This window comes from Littorina saxatilis, linkage group LG12, assembly GCF_037325665.1.
Source record: "Littorina saxatilis isolate snail1 linkage group LG12, US_GU_Lsax_2.0, whole genome shotgun sequence".
Taxonomy (NCBI): domain Eukaryota; kingdom Metazoa; phylum Mollusca; class Gastropoda; order Littorinimorpha; family Littorinidae; genus Littorina; species Littorina saxatilis.
The window spans coordinates 38,038,775-38,056,683 of NC_090256.1; the positions used below are offsets into that span (position 1 = coordinate 38,038,775).

The following is a 17,909-nucleotide window of genomic DNA, read 5'->3' on the forward strand; positions in this document are numbered from 1 at the left end:
TTCATCAGTCTGCCCCTCTTGCTGAAGTTGACGTTCTGGTATCTCGGACACAGGATTGCATTGCGGACCTCAGTGATTGGATGTCTTTAAACAAACTCCAGTTAAATAGTGACAAAACCGAAGTTATGCTGGCCTGTCCCAAGAAATTTCTCAATCACCCTTCTCTTCCTGCCTCTCTCACTGTCAACGAACTACCTATCTCTTTCTCTCCGTCTGTCCGCAGCCTTGGCGTCACTCTCGATCCAACTCTCTCTTTCCAAAAACACATTTCTAACATCTGCAAGTCCGCCTATCTAGAGCTGCGCAAGATTAGTTCAGTCCGTCACTACCTCACCACTGATGCAACCAAAACGTTAGTGTGTTCTTTAGTCCTCTCAAAGATAGATTATTGCAATTCTCTTCTGGCCGGTCTCCCTAAGTACCTTTTAGATAGACTTCAAAGGATCCAAAATAACGCTGCCCGCCTGGTCTTCAAATCTTCCAAGTATGAACACGCCACACCCCTTCTTCACTCTCTACACTGGCTGCCTATCACTAAAAGGATCGAATACAAACTCTCCTCTCTTTCTTTTGCCGTCGTTTCTGGTTCTGCCCCAGAATACTTCTCAGAACTCCTCAATCTCTACACCCCCTCTCGTCAGCTTCGCTCCGCCGCCGACACTCGACTCTTCCGACTCCCCACAGTGCAAACAAAGACATGTGGCGAGAGGTCCTTCGCCTATCAAGCCCCTGTGACCTGGAATAGATTACCTCTGCCTCTCAGACACACAGATTCTCTCACTACATTCAAGACAAATCTCAAAACACACCTCTTTCAGCGCAAGTGATTTTCCCTCCAGCATCTCCCCACCCACCCCATCCCGCCCCACCTCACCCCTTACCTAGTGCCTAAAATAACGTGTATATATATTTTCTGCGCTTTGTGTCAGCACTGTTTGTGTGTGTGTAAATAGTATTGTTGACACGTTTTTATACAGTAGCCTTATGTGGTTCTTGTGCCTAGGCTGTGTATTGGATTGTCATTGTATGCCTGCATCATTAGTTGTCAGTAATTATTACATGTGCTGATTGTTCTCTTTGCCTGCGCGCGTATAGTATGTTGGTTATGATTGGTCATAGTATGTTTGTTTATGTTTGGTCGTTATCTTTGCCTGTGCGTGTATTGTATGTTTGGTCGTTTTCTTTGCCTGTGCATGTATAGTTTGTTGGTTATGTTTGGTCGGTTTCTTTGCCTGTGCGTGTATAGTATGCTTGGTCGATGTATGTATTGTAAAGCGCTAAGAGTAGACATTTTTCTAGAATAGCGCTATAAAAGTTTGCATTATTATTATTATTATTATTTCAGCATATGTGAATTACATGTAATTATACCAAACTGTCATACATTTTTTTTTATTCCCACATCATTCTGATTGATCACAACCAAACCTATTATCAGTGGACACATCCAAATGCAAGCGCCTGTTCTTGACAACTTGCCACTGATCTAAAAATATAGATCAGTGCAACTTGCTGGGTCCTTTGCCGCCACAGACACTGTAGGTAAAATGTACAATGTATTTTCTGATTTGTGCACAAAAGCTTTTTTTTTTGTTAACATAACAATGTTTAATGTCACTGTATGTTTGAAAGACCATGGTCACATTTGTAAAACAAATGTTAGATTAGAAAATAAATAACATTTTGGTTCATGATTTTTCCTACACCTGTGCTGAAAATAAGAAATGAAAATGTCGGTATATAAGTCACTCAATTGCATTATAGAAGGAATGGTTTGAGTTTGTTGCGGTTGACCCTGCGCAGTACGACCTATGAGGTTTTTGGTGAACAATATTTCACAACTTCCTGTGTTACACAAACTCAGTGATAACCAATTTTGCCTTCACCCCTCCCATAGGGTGACGGATTTCACAACTTTCTACTGATGAACAACTGTTGCCTTCACCCCTCCCATAGGGTGACGGATGTCACAACTTCCTGTGTACACAAACTGATGACGTATTTCACAACAAAATGGCGCTGCCCATGGTCAACCTCGAAACTATCCGTATGAATAAGAGGCCCCCATAATAACAACTTGTCTGTGGAGGTCTTGCAAAACTTCTAAAGGTCCTCCTGGTCTTGAGACCCTCTGGAGTTCTGCTAAAGAGGTCCGCGCCTTTGGTTTCCTGTCGCGTGCATGCATGCTTGCATGTTTTAGTTTTCACTTAAAACTTTTAGCCACACTCCACAGCACACAAAAAACACCGATGTAAATAAATGAAAATATTTAATAGTCCCAAGTAGGGTGTAAGATGGGGGTGACGATGAATGGGATGATGGAAAGGTTAATACGAATACATGAAGATGAACATGATGAGCATGAGAAATTAAACAACAGCCAAATAATGTCAACAGATAACATACACAAGACAATCAGGGTAGTCAATATAAAGAACGTACGTTTACTGACAATAAGGAATCAACTTAAAGGTCCTCCTCATACCTTAAATGATCTCTATCATTGAGAAAGTACTTAGCTCCTATTTTGATGAAGTCAGGGGGGGTGGGTGCGCCCTCAGGTCGACACCTGCGTCTCTTTCGCGGGGGTGAGAGATTCAGACAGGTTGAGTGTCGTCACGCTGCACACATGCTGCAGCGACGGTGACGATCCGAAGTTGCTGCTCAACAGCAGCGTGGTTGTGCCACTGCGACGATACGAAGTAGCTGCTCAACAACAGCGTAGTGGTGCCACGGCGATGATCCAAAGTTGCTGCTCAAACAGCAGCGTGGTGGTGCTACTGCGATGATCCAAAGTTGCTGCTCAACAGCAGCGTGGCGGTGCTACTGCGATGATCCAAAGTTGCTGCTCAACAGCAGCGTGGTGGTGCCTCCTCAATGCCGAGAAGCTAAGGTTCGCACATCCCGGTCCGTTCTGTCCTTGACAGTAATCACTGAAAGCCTAGAAGGCCAACGTCAATAATCACGCTAAAAATATAAGACACGTGTCTTCCTCCTCCAATAGACATCATATTAGGGATGAGGAGGAAGCACAATGACTCTAAACTTTGGTTTCCTTCTACAATACAATTTACCATGCTAATGATTACACTTTAAACAAGATGATGAACACTACAACACAAAGACAGACAAAACAGTACAACTGGTAACTAATGTAGGTTCCCTGTCCCCTGCCACCGGCCCAATTCACCTTCAGCAAAACTGACAAAAGTCTATCCAACTAGACCAAGAAATATAGCTTACCTCACACAGGCCAATGAATATCATCGCGTACACTTTACGCAACCGACTTTAACAAAGTCAACCAGTAGAAGTACTGAAAAAAGAAACCTCGAACCCAAACGACAATTCACAACGCGAACTTCGAAGCCGTTCGAAAACATCTTGTCTCGGCCGAGACAGAATAAAGAATGCTTATGAATTTTACGGTCAGCTACAAGGTAACCAGTGAACTCTACAAATAGCGCGCAGCCTAGCTACCGTGAACGTCCCGTGCAATGCGTGCAAAGCGTGCAAGGCGTGGAATTACTGAGCTAAGCCCAGCTACAGGTCTTCCCAACTTGACACAGGTACCTGTCACCAACGCCCGACCAAGGAACCTTATATATACATACAACTGTCCGCGACATTTCCTAAACATTACAATTGGGGGTGCCGGGACCGTCTAAGAAGATATTCTTTGGATAGCCCTGCTTTACCCATACTTTTCTCTTTTTTTTGTTTTTTGTGGTTAATCACTGTTCCAAAACATATCGCGCTAATCTGTGTGACTTACCACGGACATTGACATTATGATGTGCACTACCTCTGGCTTTTATTCCTTTATTTTCTTCTTTGAACATCGTCGATGTAATTCAAAACAAGTCATATTTTTCTCCATTGTTATTGACAGGGCTGAATATGTTCTCCGTAGTGCTCGTAGGCAACAAAGCTGACCTACTTCAAGAAGAACGCGTCTCGTGTCAAGTGCGCGCGCTCAGCGCTCAGTATGGCTGCCTCAACATCGAGACCAGCGCCAAGCACTGCCTCAACATCGACTCCATCTTCCGATGCCTCCTGATGAAAGAGGTACCGCCTCAGCTGCCTTAGTACCTCAGGGACAACCCTCGAGAACCTGACATGGTCAAACCGACCCTCTTCTGCGCTCTCAAGTTTGTCTGCTAAGCGAATGTAAAATGCACATTCACATACACGCACGCGAACAGACAGACAGACATACAGACAGACACACAGACACACACAGACACACGCACGCACACACACACCTCCAACACACACACACACACACACACACACATACACTCGCGCGCGCGCGCGCGCAAACACGATCGCCCGTATGGATAAGTGCCTTGCAAGTATTCTTCGTTGCCCTTGTTCTTTTGTTCACGAGAACAAAAAAGGTGATAAAATCCAAAAACAAAGAGACTGCCAACGTTCCAAAAATCAGAATAAAAAAACCCAAGAAAGGTAGGTTGTTGGAACGTTTGTTATTGACAAAACAATACATTCACAAATATATCGACCCAACGGTCTTTTAAGTGCACAGACAAACAATAACGAACACTTTTCTGGCTGATTTTTCCTTCCGCCTGCCACGAAGCCGCAGCGAATAAATGAATGAAAGGGCGCAAATAATATACAATGACACAGGGTGTTTGGACTCTGGGCTTCAAGCAATGTTAGGAGGCGGTTACGGTATCGTATAACATCAACTAGTCCCTAATAGGCAAAGTACCTGTGGGAAATGACGTGTTTGATTGTTTTAGGAGGCGGTCCTTTGTTTGAGCCCGGAGTCTACGCGAAGACTACGCGAAGTCTTTTTACCGAAAACTCAGTGCTAAAGCTCCGTGCGGCCAGCTTCGTGAAGTCAGTCCTTCAATACCCTTGTCAATAAAAACAATCTTATCTTTTAAATAAATGAAAATGTTATCCTATCGGCGTCCCTAGCCATACAACACCAACACCAAATCAGCAAAAAGCCGTTCTGGAATTTGTGCAGTCTCGACCAGACAAGTCTGGCATTTGTGCAGTAACGTCATCACAATCACGTAGATGGTGACGCATGCATAAGTTTGGCGTCACGACCGGGGGGCAGGGCGTGGAATGTATGGCAGTGGACGTCGATTTGACAGAAATGCCAGAGAGATCATCACATGATTATGGAGCTGTGTCATGTTGAATCCACAAACGAGGACAAGTGAGTGATACACAATAACTGTGCGTCATGTATTTGTCTTGTACTTCGGGATGAGATTTTTGTTTTATTGTCGGACTGAAAAATCTCTACCAAGAGAAGTCAGAACAGGAACAAGAGACTGCAGGTGAGAAGAACAAGGACAAGATAACAATAAAAATGTACTCACCAGTACCAGAAACACGTGACGAACAATAAAAACACAGACCGGTTTCGACGATTTCTTCTTTCTCTTTATGTCGTCTCTCCTTGTTTTATTAAAGCCCCAGTATGTCTCAAATGGTTTACAAAACGATTTAAATCTTCTAATGAAAAAAGCAGTTCTAACCTTATGGAACACAGTACACACTTGCAATAGCATTTAATAGCATTAAATGAACAGCTCGTTTGCATTGCTATTTAGCTCGCGTAAACCACACACCAGATTTCGTGATTTATCTAACCCCTGAGCCATCGTGAACCCGTGTGATCCACATTCCTTTTTTTCACTATTTAGTCGTCAGTTTGTGATTCCAATGCGACTGGCTGTATCCGCAATAGCACGTTATTTTGTACTTCTGATTCTAACCAAAAAAAACGCGGGTTAGGGGGAAGAATTTACCCGATGCTCCCCAGCATGTCGTAAGAGGCGACTAACGGATTCTGTTTCTCTTTTTACCCTTGTTAAGTGTTTCTTGTATAGAATATAGTCAATTTTTGTAAAGATTTTAGTCAAGCAGTATGTAAAAAATGTTAAGTCCTTTGTACTGGAAACTTGGATTCTCCCAGTAAGGTAATACATTGTAGGCCTACTACGTTGCAAGCCCCTGGAGCAAATTTTTGATTAGTGCTTTTGTGAACAAGAAACAATTGACAAGTGGCTCTATCCCATCTCCCCCCTTTCCCCGTCGCGATATAACCTTCGTGGTTGAAAACGACGTTAAACACCAAATAAAGAACAAATAAAGATGATTCTAAAACGCAACAAACGGCTGCAAGTCACACGAACTTGTCGGCAGCGGCGGCGGCTGGCTTCAAAGAAAGCGAGCCCTTTGCAGAAAAATTGTCTGCTTTGAGACACGACCTTTCGTGACCCTGCTTCCGGCCTATCTTTTTTTTAAACTTTCAAAACTTCGAATTGTCTTGATGAAGAATGAAATCTTTTCAAATGATTTAAGAATGTTTGTGTTACAAGCTGTCAATGTATTATTTAGATTTAAAAAGTTAGTTCTAGCGCCAAATCGAGGCGCCTGATTGTAGAACAGACGGTCCACGAAAATAAATTCTTTGAAAATGTCTCACTCTCGACGGAAAGCAGCCAGGATGTTCCCGTTCGGTGAGCGTTCAAATGGAAGGGTGTTAGTACTGTGTGTACAAGCCTGACAGTATCTGTGATGGTTTGTGGGAGGCTTACTGTGCCTTTAAGTTAGTTTAAGTGAACCTGACGAAGACAATCGTCGAAACCGTTCTGTGTTATTATTGTTCGTCAAGAGAACTCAATTTTCTATTTCAGAATTTCAAAGCAAAGAAAGGTATTGTTGAACTTTAGCGTTCTAACGCTCTGAATCCACTGCAATTTAAGCTTCAAATTCTGCAGAACCTGCTCTTGTAAGCATAACAAGTCATTTAAGATACCTTTGCAGTTACGGAATAAACTGTACAGATGCCTCTCGTTTACATGGGAAAACAGTTCGCCTCACCGTCTCAGATCTGGTCATACTTTTACAGGGGATAAGACCATCCCTCCACTTGGGCACATACCACAAATGATAAGCCCTGGATGATATCTGTACCCAGTGGGGTTTTTTTTCTTTAAGAGTTAATCTCGTAAAGGCACTGGTACCTTTTGGGGAAATTTATTCATCAACAAATTCCAACCCACTGGTCACAGCAAGCAACCAGGAATTTGATTCTTGGTATTTGGAGTAGAGGGATGGTCTTACTCTTATCCCATGAAAAAAGGCTGGCCAGATCTGAGACGGCGGGGCGAACGGTTTTCATGGGAAGGAGTGTGCCTTTAAAGGGGACAAGAAGGAATTTACACAACAGACAACTGATCACGAAAAGGTGAACACGTAGCTTAGGATGCTGTACCTTCAATTATGTCGGGAAGTAAAATGACGGAGAAAGAAAGGGACTTTTCTTTACACACACACATACACTCATCTACATCTATTTTCACAGAAATGAGCCAGGCTGTAAAATTTTGGTATGTGTCCAAACAGAAGGATTCTCTTAAGTCTGCATGGACAGATCTGTCTGTGTGTGTGTGTGTGGGGGGGGGTAACGTAATCTGGTTATGCTCGCAACACTGGCGACTTCAGTAATGGCGGTAAATCAGACAAAACAATGTTGGTTCGATAACTGAAGGCACAGTCTTTCTTGTGAAAAAAGGTCGGCTCAACATCTCCGATCTAGCAAAGGCTTTAACATGGAATAAGAACATTCCTCCATTTGGGCACACACAGGAAATCAACTGCCTTCAGCGCTCCCTGTGTAGTGGACATCATTTCAATACAGACACTAGCGGCTTTTTTGTTCAATTACTTCATCACAAAATGTTCACTCTACACAGAAAGTAGTCCCGAGGTTGATTTTTGGTATGTGTCCCAGTGGAGGTATACATGCATCCTCAGGTCAAAATGAGTTCGGCGCATTCTATCCCTGACAGGATGCCTTGGTTTTCCTTGTCTGGCGAGGAAATCGATTTTTTACATATTTAGATCTTTTCGTAATGTGTTATGGATATAAGCAGATTCGCGATCGTCGATAATGATTTTTCATGGTGTTGTGTAATTTTTAAATTACAAAGGAATTGATGTATGTAAGACAGTTTCAAGCGAGCTAGTTTTCGCGGCTGTATTTACTGTGCAAACAACTCTAAATATGGCAAAAGTGTCACGTGATAATCAACCGTTTGGTTTCGGCGCTCGCTGGAGCAGACGATTTTTTTCTGACAGTGATGCAACCATATATTACGGTCTCCTTCCGGCAGCAATCCCAAAATTTCGACTTGTTTTGACCTTAGAACGATGTCTTTATCATAACTGTGAAGAACAGAACGGAGATCACTGTCGAAGTCGGCCAATCTGCAATCATTTTCGTCTCGCGAACACTGCTCGTGAACAACATATGGGAGATAACTCTGTATTCTTGTTTTGATAGATTCGCGAAGGACTTTAGCGTCCGGTCAGAGAGATAACTGGCGATAGCCGTGGAGCGATGATGATCAGAATGGGTATACATGTTCTTATCCTTTATGTAACATCCTGGCAAGATTCATGGTAAGGTACAGAAATGGTATCCAACATGACAATCGACAGCTAGATCAATTACTTCTAGCATCCCTCTGCGCTTTGCACCAACACTGGCGACACCAGTGGTGGATGTTGAAACAAAAAAGACAATGTTGGCTCGATAATTAAAGGCCCAGTCTGTCTCGTGAAAAAAGGTCGGTTCAACATCTCAGATCGAGATAAGGCTGTTACATGGGATGAGACCATCCCCCCATTTGGGCACATACCGGAAATCAACAGCCTTGGGTGCTCTCTGCGCATGGCGGGGATTTTTTCATGAATTAATTTCTTAACAGACACTAGCGGCTTTTTCTGTATGAAATTAATTCATTTCGAAATTCTCACTCCCTACAGGAAGCAGTCCGGATGTTGATTTTTGGTATGTGTCCAAGTGAAGGTATACATGTATATATTCTTATCCTGTATGTAACATAATGGCAAAAATTCATGGTGAGGCGCAAAGATGGTATGCAACCTGATAACCAACAATTACTTTTAGCATCCCTCTCCGCTTTGTACCAACACTGGCGACACCAGTAATACAGGTAAAACAGACAAGACAATATCGGTTCGATAATTAAAACAGGGTAGACGTGACAGTAATCGAACGTTCGTAACCTAGTCTCGCGTGGGGTGGTAATGTGGTACAGACACTCTCGTTCACACACAATAGGCCGTAGATACCGTGAGCTGTGTTGGTGATGAGATAATCGTTTCACCTTTAAGGCCAAGGATGCTTCTCTGGCACAGGTATACGTTTTATGATCAAGGATGGGTGAACAACCGCTGAAACAAGTTATTTCTTCCATTTTTGGCTCACCTGAGTAATCAGTGAGTCATAAAAATGAGCAATGTTCGTCTATATGGACAAGCGGCCGGCCGGCCGTCAATAAAAGAAAAACATTGAGGTTTTATTGATGTTATTGAAGCTAGAACTTTGAAACTCTGCACACTTCTAGGACTTGATGGCCTCCCAACATGACCCAAGTATGGTTGACCCTTGTCAAATTTCATGGTCACGGCGAGGTCATAATTTGGAGATTTATCAATTTCTTGAATTATCTTTTTAACTCGATCTTTGAAACTTTACACACTTCTATGGTTTGATAACCTCGAGACAATTTACAAATTTGGTTGACCTACGTCGAACTTCAAGGTCACAGGGGAGTCATGTTAGAGTCAACACATGAAAAAATATCAATTTCTTGTACGTTTTTGAAACCAGAGCTTTGAAACGGTACACAGTTTTAGAATGTGATGACCTCCAGACAAAAGCAAAGTGTTCTGGACCATATAGCTAGTCAAATTCTAAAAGTTTTCACACACAGGATAATTGTCATTTTCTTCAAATTGTTTGAAGCAAGAACTGTGAAACTTCACATACTCCCATGGTTTAATATGACTAAACATAACCAAATTTAGTCTGCTTAATCTACCTTTCGTCCCAAGGTCACAGTGGGCTCAAGTTTAAGTTAAAAAAATCAAAAATCATAATGTTCAACCGTTTTAAAGCTGTATGTTTGAAACTTTCCACGATTCCAGGATTTCATGACTTCTGGACATGACTCAAGTCATGATTGATCCTGGTCATATTGCAAGGTAACAGTAGGGTCGAGTTCCGGTCAAAAAGTAGAAAATTGACATTTTTGTCAATGTATAATATGGAGCTAGAGCAGCAGATAATTTGTTTCTGATTTAAATTACTTTTGACGGGTGAGTGGTAATGGTATGATTATTTGCTTTTTATATTTAAAAATTACTTATTTTAGGGTTGTGGTTGTTGTTGTTGTTGTGGTTGTTAGTGTTGTTGTTGTTGTGGTTGTTAGTGTTGTTGTTGTTGTTGTTGTTATTGTTCTTCTTCTTCTTCTTCTTCTATTGGCGTTACAAAGATGTGGGTGGGTCAAAATGAACAACAGGAATTTTCGACAGTATACAATTACAAAATGAGCCAGACATCACAGATAAGCCCGCCATGTTATCGAAAATGCGCACGTGCTTCAATCTTGCGGCGTCGTATCGCTCTCGTTTCTCAGACATGGAAGGGCAAGAGAGAGAGAGAGAGAGACAGAGAGAGAGAGAGAGAGAGACAGAGACAGAGAGAGAGAGACAGAGAGAGAGAGACAGACAGAGAAAGAAAGAGAGAGAGAGAGAGAGAGAACTTTGAACTTGAAACATTGAAACATTGAACTTTATTACAGGAAAGATAGCATTAGGTCCGTAGGACCTTTCTTACAGCTAGTCCTGATCTAAGCAAAATGGTTATAATCGAAATGGGAATACATAGGAACAAACTTTTTATGATGAAACGCAGACACACGCAATAATAGTAATATAAGAATAAGATCATTTTTTTATCGACATGTGATATGCAGATATACAACCATACATTATCAGAACACACACACACACATATATATATATACACGCACACGCACACGCACACACACACAGAAGATCAACTAACTTATAAGGCAAGCCAACATAACACGACACACTAACCAAATAAAGGATCAGGTAGCAAAGTTAAAAAAAAAATAAAATAAAATAAAAATAAAAAAACCCGTTCATGACCTAATATATACCATCTTAGATTATGAAGGAATCACCATGCCAATATAAAATGCAGTAATACTATCTTAGATACTAGAAGGAGTAATACACGAGAATGTATTCTTATCACACCAAGTTGACGCAAGACACATACATGCACATTTTCAGAAGGATAAAAGGCACACATACGTTTGAGCAACCAGGCACATTACATTAAAGTGATGTTTGAATGTATTTTTGCAGATGTGTTTTGAATGTTTTAAGGTTACTGAGAGAGAGAGCGAGAGACAGAGAGAGAGAGAGACAGAGAGAGAGACAGAGAGAGAGAGACAGAGAGTGTGTGCGAAAGGGTGGGGGTGAGGGAGGGAGAGAGAGACAGAGAGAGGTTGAGAAGGAAGAGAAAATGTAAACTCATTCATTCAAACCCATGTTTGTATCACAGTATCTTCAAAAGATGTAAACAAAGACTACTTATACAGAATGAATACACACACACACACACACACACACATACACACACACACACAGAAAAGAGAGAGAGAGAGAGACACAGAAAGACGGACAGACAGACAGAGACGGAGAGAGAGGGAGAGAGAGCGAAAACCCACCCCAGCCTTGTACGGGTTAGCTACAGATAAAAGGCTACCTGTCATGCATAATGCACACGGCCAAGGAGCTCGCCGAGGACGGTGGTACACGTGTGGTTGATAGTGACAGAGAGGTGTTGTGTTGTGTGGTCCCTGTTGCTGGGATGAGACAGTATACGATCAATCGTTCTGCCCTCACCATCATGAACAGGGTAAGGTGAGCAGAATGATCAAGACATATTTGTGACATTCTGTGTACACTTTACGCTGGCATTTGGCCTTCTGTGTTCTTCTCCTTCTTCTTCTGCGTTCGTGGGCTGAAACTCCCACGTACACTCGTGCTTTTTGCACGAGTGTAATTTTACGTGTATGACCGTTTTTACCCCGCCATTAAGGCAGCCATACGCCGCTTTCGGAGGAAGCATGCTGGATATTTTCGTGTTTCTATAACCCACCGAACTCTGACATGGATTACAGGATCTTTTCCGTGCGCACTTGGTCTTGTGCTTGCGTGTACACACGAAGGGGGATAATCCACTAGCAGGTCTGCACATAAGTTGACCTGGGAGATCGGAAAAATCTCCACACTTAACCCACCAGGCGGCCGCGACCGGGATTCGAACCCTCGACCTTTCCGATTAAGAGGCCGACGTCTTACCACCCCTCCACAGCGCCCGTCTGGTTCTGTGTTCGATTTTTGGAATTTGTCTTCGTGATTTGGGACGTCAACCTTTTTTTTTTTTTTTTTTGGAAGAAGAGCAATGCCTTCCCCATCATGGAGAGGGTAAGGTGAGTACATTCTGTGTACACGTTACGCTGACATTTGGCCTTCTGTGTTCGTTTCACGCTAATATCTGGCTACGGTTCACGCGGACTATTGGCATTTGGGGAATTTATGTTGGTGATATTGGGCGTTCCTATATGTCAACTTTTTGAGTCACTTGAGAAAAAGTGACTCTATGTAATCGGTCAGTGTTAGTCTGTCCGGCCGGCCGTCCGGCCGGCCGTCCGTAGACACCACCTTAACGTTGGACTTTTCTCGGAAACTATCAAAGCGATCGGGCTCATATTTTGTTTAGTCGTGACCTCCAATGACCTCTACACTTTAACGATGGTTTCGTTGACCTTTGACCTTTTTCAAGGTCACAGGTCAGCGTCAAAGGAAAAATTAGACATTTTATATCTTTGACAAAGTTCATCGGATGTGATTGAAACTTTGTAGGATTATTCTTTACATCAAAGTATTTACATCTGTAGCCTTTTACGAACGTTATCAGAAAAACAAGGGAGATAACTAGCCTTTTCTGTTCGGCAACACACAACTTAACGTTGGGCTTTTCTCGGAAACTATAAAAGTGACCAGGCTCAAATTTTATGTGAACGTGACTCATTGTGTTGTGAATAGCAATTTCTTCCTGTCCATCTGATGCCTCATATAATATTCAGAACTGCGAAATGACTCGATCGAGCGTTTGCTCTTCTTGTTGTTGTAAGAAGGGGAATGCCCTCCCCATCATGGACAGGGTAAGGTGAGCAGATGATGAAGAAATGTTTTTTTGACATTCTGTGAACAGTTTACGCTAGGATTTGGCCTTCTGTGTTCGGTTTACCCTGGTAATTGGAGTTTGGGAAGTCTTGTGTAAATCATTTTCGGTGGCAGCAAATTGCTGTTAGAAGAGCAATGCTTTCGACATCATGGGCTGGGTAAGGTGAGCAGAGGATGAATACATATTTTTACATTCTGTGTACTCTTTACGCTGACATTTGGCCATGTGTACATTTTACGCTGGTTATTTGGGTTTGGGGAGTCCTGTTTTTTCGGCTGTGTGTGTTCTTCTGTGTTGGTAGTTTGCTGTAATGAGAGCAATGCCCCAACATCATGAAGAGAGTAAGGTGAGCAGATGATGAAGACATATCATGTGGGACATTCTGTATATAGTTTACGCGAGTTAAGGGATTCGGGGAGTTTTGTGTTGCTGTTTTTAGGTGTTCTTCTGTGTGTTTTATATTGTAAGAAGAGTAAGAGCAATACACCATGGAGCAGTTGTTTAAAACCTTTTCTGTTTACATTCTGCTGCTTTCAGTTTACGCGGGGTACTGGAATATGTGTGTGTGTGTGTGTGTGTGTGTGTGTGTGTGTGTGTGTGTGTGTGTGTGTGTGTGCGTGCGTGCGTGCGTGCGTGCGTGTGTGTGTGTGTGTGTGTTCCTACTCATAGGCGGTTTCTTGATCTTTGGACGGGTAACAAGTCGTAGCATCATCTAATGGTTATAAATATGTAGCCTTCCGTTATAATCCCATTTTATCTATATACGAATACGAATACGAATACGAATACTTTATTATCTCATACAGAGAAATTTCAGTGTGGTGCACATTAAAAGACAAAACAAATAATAAGACAACAGATAAAAATACCATACGAAGCATACTACACTCGCGCACGCATATGTACACTAACAGTGTATCACCTATCCCCACTATGAAAACCACATAGGTAAGCGTTTTTTTCTGCTATCTTTTTTTTCTTCTGATGATAACTAATTTTACCTTCGCTCTGTCACGTTTACGTCAAAAATGAGCGGAAAAGTGTGGGATCGACCAATTCGTTTATCTTCTGGCCCAAAAATGATAACACATTAAATGATTTTGCAACACATAGTGCAATGACTCATAGTCTTTCTCGTGGTAACGTGTACCTTCACTTCGTGTACGTCAACGCTTTCTACATAATATTATAGCTTGGGTTCGGCAGTTAATTTATCTTCTTGTCAATAATAGATAACAAGTGCCTTCAAAGGATTTTGCAACGCACAGTGTAATGACTTTACCAAGCGAAATGAAAGGCCAGCAAGCACTATCGGGATATCAGGGACATGATTAATGGGAAATAACAAGTATTTTTGTTTTCGATATTAAAATTATTAGAGTAAGAGTCATGCTTTATCTCGGTGTGGGTAGGGATAGGTGTACCCGCTGGCTACAGCTCCTTGAAGAAGAACATACACTATAGTGTATGTACATGCTAGTTTATTATATGTCGTGTAACGTGGAGCAAAATAGTCCATAGTACCAACGAATTCCTGCACTGTAGAAATCTAACCTGCCCTGGTGGACACCTCTTGATAACGACCACCTGCCCAGTACAACCACCCAAAAGAATCCCCGACAAGCTAGGTTCTTTCCTCTATAATTTACCTTTCTAAAACGATCACCTGTATATAAAGACCATTTTAATGTGTTCCCTTTGCTAACAAGAACATGATTAATGTGGAATGAAATGCATATTAACATTATCAGTCATAGTTGGAGTCGAGTCGTGCTGTGTTGTCGGTGATAGGTCTACTGCTGACAACAGGCGCTTGATGAAGAGCATACACTTATGGGAATGTCGCTAAACCTGGAACAGTTAAGGAGAAACAGCCGTACCAGACAAAAAAATTATTATTGCAAAGCGTTTTTTATACTGTCACATACTAGACTCTATCAGTAAACAAACGAACAACATAAGATAAAATAAAAGTCACACAACTCATCAAACTGACCATTATAAAAATTTCTGCATTTGTTCCAGGTTGGACGCATGGGTGTGTAAAGTGGAACACTGTGTTGTCAAACTCGGAACACATGCAAAAACACACTGACTCTCTTTCTAGCTCTGTCTGTGTCTCACACACACATATATACACCCACACACTCTCAATCACACGCACACAATTACACATTGCCACACACACAAGATAAATTCATACGTCATAACATTTTGATTTAGCCATCTTATTTAAATGTCTGTTTTTCCACATAACATTGGATTTTTACCAAAGAAATAGTAAATTTGATAACAATTAATGCCTCAAATGTGAAAAAAATATAAATAAGGGCTAGGTCTAAACAAATCGGATAAAAAAACTGTTTTTGTAAAACATAAAAAAGAAGCTAAGAAACGATTTTTCACTCAATGTCCTTTTGTTTTCTACTTTCAGTGCAGTCCTCGTGTGATCAATGCCGTGTGTATACTGCTGGCACTGTATAATGTTCAAAGGGGTGTTGGTGCCACACAAGAAGCAGTACCAAGATATTTCGCAGCATAAAAGTCGTGACAGGAACACCAAATGTTCTTGATGCGCAACGCAAACCCATTTCCCCGTTTCTGACAGCCGACAACGCGCAGCCCATTTCTTCGGGTAGCCACCGTCCGGGTCCCAAAATACTGTAAAACAAATCAATCAACCATTCAATAAAAGGTATAGAAGGAAAAAATACAATAAAACTGAAAAGAGAATTGAGTACGTGACTAAAACGGTTCTATGCTAAATGCCCCCCGGACAACTGCCCCCCTCCCCCCCCCCCCCCCCGGACAACAGTACTGCCCCCCGGACAACAGTACTGCCCCCTCCCCCCCCCGGACAACAGTACTGCCCCCCGGACAACAGTACTGCCCCCCGGACAACAGTACTGCCCCCCGGACAACAGTACTGCCCCCTGGACATTTTCCCGCCTAGGACAATGAATTGCCCCCCATTCTTGTCTGTATGTTTAGCGAGTTATCAAGTGTTGTATTGTTGTCTAGAGGGTATTCATAGGTAATGGAAGTCTATAATTTGTTTTCTCAACGATATCTATATAATGCTTCCTGGTTTGAATACACACACACACACACACACATACACACACGCACACGCACACGCGCGCGCGCGCAAACACAAACACACACACACACACACACACACACACACACACATATACACACACACTCACACACATATAGACACATACACATAAATACTGTAAACACCCAGACAAAGACAAACTGACAGACATACACACAGACAAACCGACACAGACACTTGCACGCTCACACTTACGCCCGCATTTACACCAGCAAACACACTCACACACACACACACACACACACACACACACACACACACACACACACAAACACACACACACACACACACACACACACACACACACACACACACGTACACACACACACACTCTTATTGAAGTGAACGGCTTTTGCAAAAACTTGCACGAAGAGTGGTGAGAAAAAAATTGGGGGGCAGGTGTCCGGGGGGCAGTTGTCCTCCCTCGGTGGGGGGGGGGGGGGCAGGTGTCCGGGGGGCAATTGTCCTAGTAGGGCAATTGTCCGGAGGGGGGGGGGGGCAGTTGTCGGGGAACAATTATCCGGGGGCAATTAGCCTGCCACGGACTAAAAACACCAGTGTTCACTTTATAGTTTGATGAGGGTAAGATGGAACAGAATGCGTCAAAGCTGGAACACTGTTCCATGTTTGCCTCTATATGTGTTCCAGCATAGCCGCATGGCACCTGCATGGATTTCGACTTTAGCTGTAGGATACATGTGACGTTTCCAATCTTTTTTCCCCGTTCATAGTGTAACACATTGATGTAGGTTTGTGATAGCAATCAACATTTTATGTGAACGTATATAGATAAAGAGTAATAAAACGAATTCTAGACAATAGAAATAAGAAGAAGAAGGGAGAAAAGTTAAAAAAACGTACCTCTTCTTTGGTTTTGCCGCAGTTGCCATTTTTCTTTTTGCAATAACATCGGGAGGGGTCACTAGACATTTCTGCTAAAAAAAATTTCATGAATTGTTTCCCGTTGACCGCATATTGAGGTGTTCCAAGTTAGCCGACTGTTCCGGGATTGGCGACTTTCCCTTACTTGTCCGTGTACTTGCACTTTTACTTGTACTTGTACTAGCTAGTTTAATCAAAATGGTATAACGAGGAGCGAATGAGTCATGTAATAAAGAATTCGTGTGTTACGAAGCTTGCTAACAGGAACATGAGACCTCAAGAGCAGTAAACAAAATAATTTTAAAAAATGAAGATCCGTGTTCCACTCTGTTACTACATTTCTATAACCTGCCTATTTAATGCACCAATTTAACCTGCTCTTGGACAATAAAGAAGTGAACAATCACTTTTGATAAGTTTGCTGACGAACTCCATGACAAAATCACTGTGTGTTGTAGAATTCAAATGATGAATATTCACAGACAGAATCAACTCGCTCAAAACGACATTTTTGATCTCACCTCAGATGCAAAAATATAATAGAATTAAAATAAAAGGTTAAGGTAATAGTTGCAGCTGTTTGTCGTAGGGAAGTGAGATGTCAGATATGGCAACAATTCTTGGGCTAGCTTTATAAAGGCGATGCCCATCTCCTCTTCCTCGCTGCCTTCACTTACCCCGGCCTTGTATTGGGTCAGATACCCAGCAGTGCTCAGCCGGGTGGATTGGAAACGTTCGGAATAACCGGGTAAA

General features: G+C 42.2%; 1 protein-coding gene across 2 annotated transcripts in view; it reads left to right on the top strand.

Annotated features, from left to right (window-relative positions):
- The first annotated feature begins 5,085 nt into the window (after nucleotides 1-5,085).
- LOC138981874 (dual specificity tyrosine-phosphorylation-regulated kinase 2-like) overlaps nucleotides 5,086-17,909 on the top strand; it is a 56,473-nt gene continuing 43,649 nt past the window's right edge. For both annotated transcript variants that reach the window (XM_070355013.1, XM_070355014.1), the window contains exon 1: nucleotides 5,086-5,197. In XM_070355013.1, coding sequence (XP_070211114.1) covers nucleotides 5,173-5,197 — 25 coding nt within the window. In that variant the 5' untranslated portion in view covers nucleotides 5,086-5,172. The remainder of the gene's footprint in view (nucleotides 5,198-17,909) is intronic.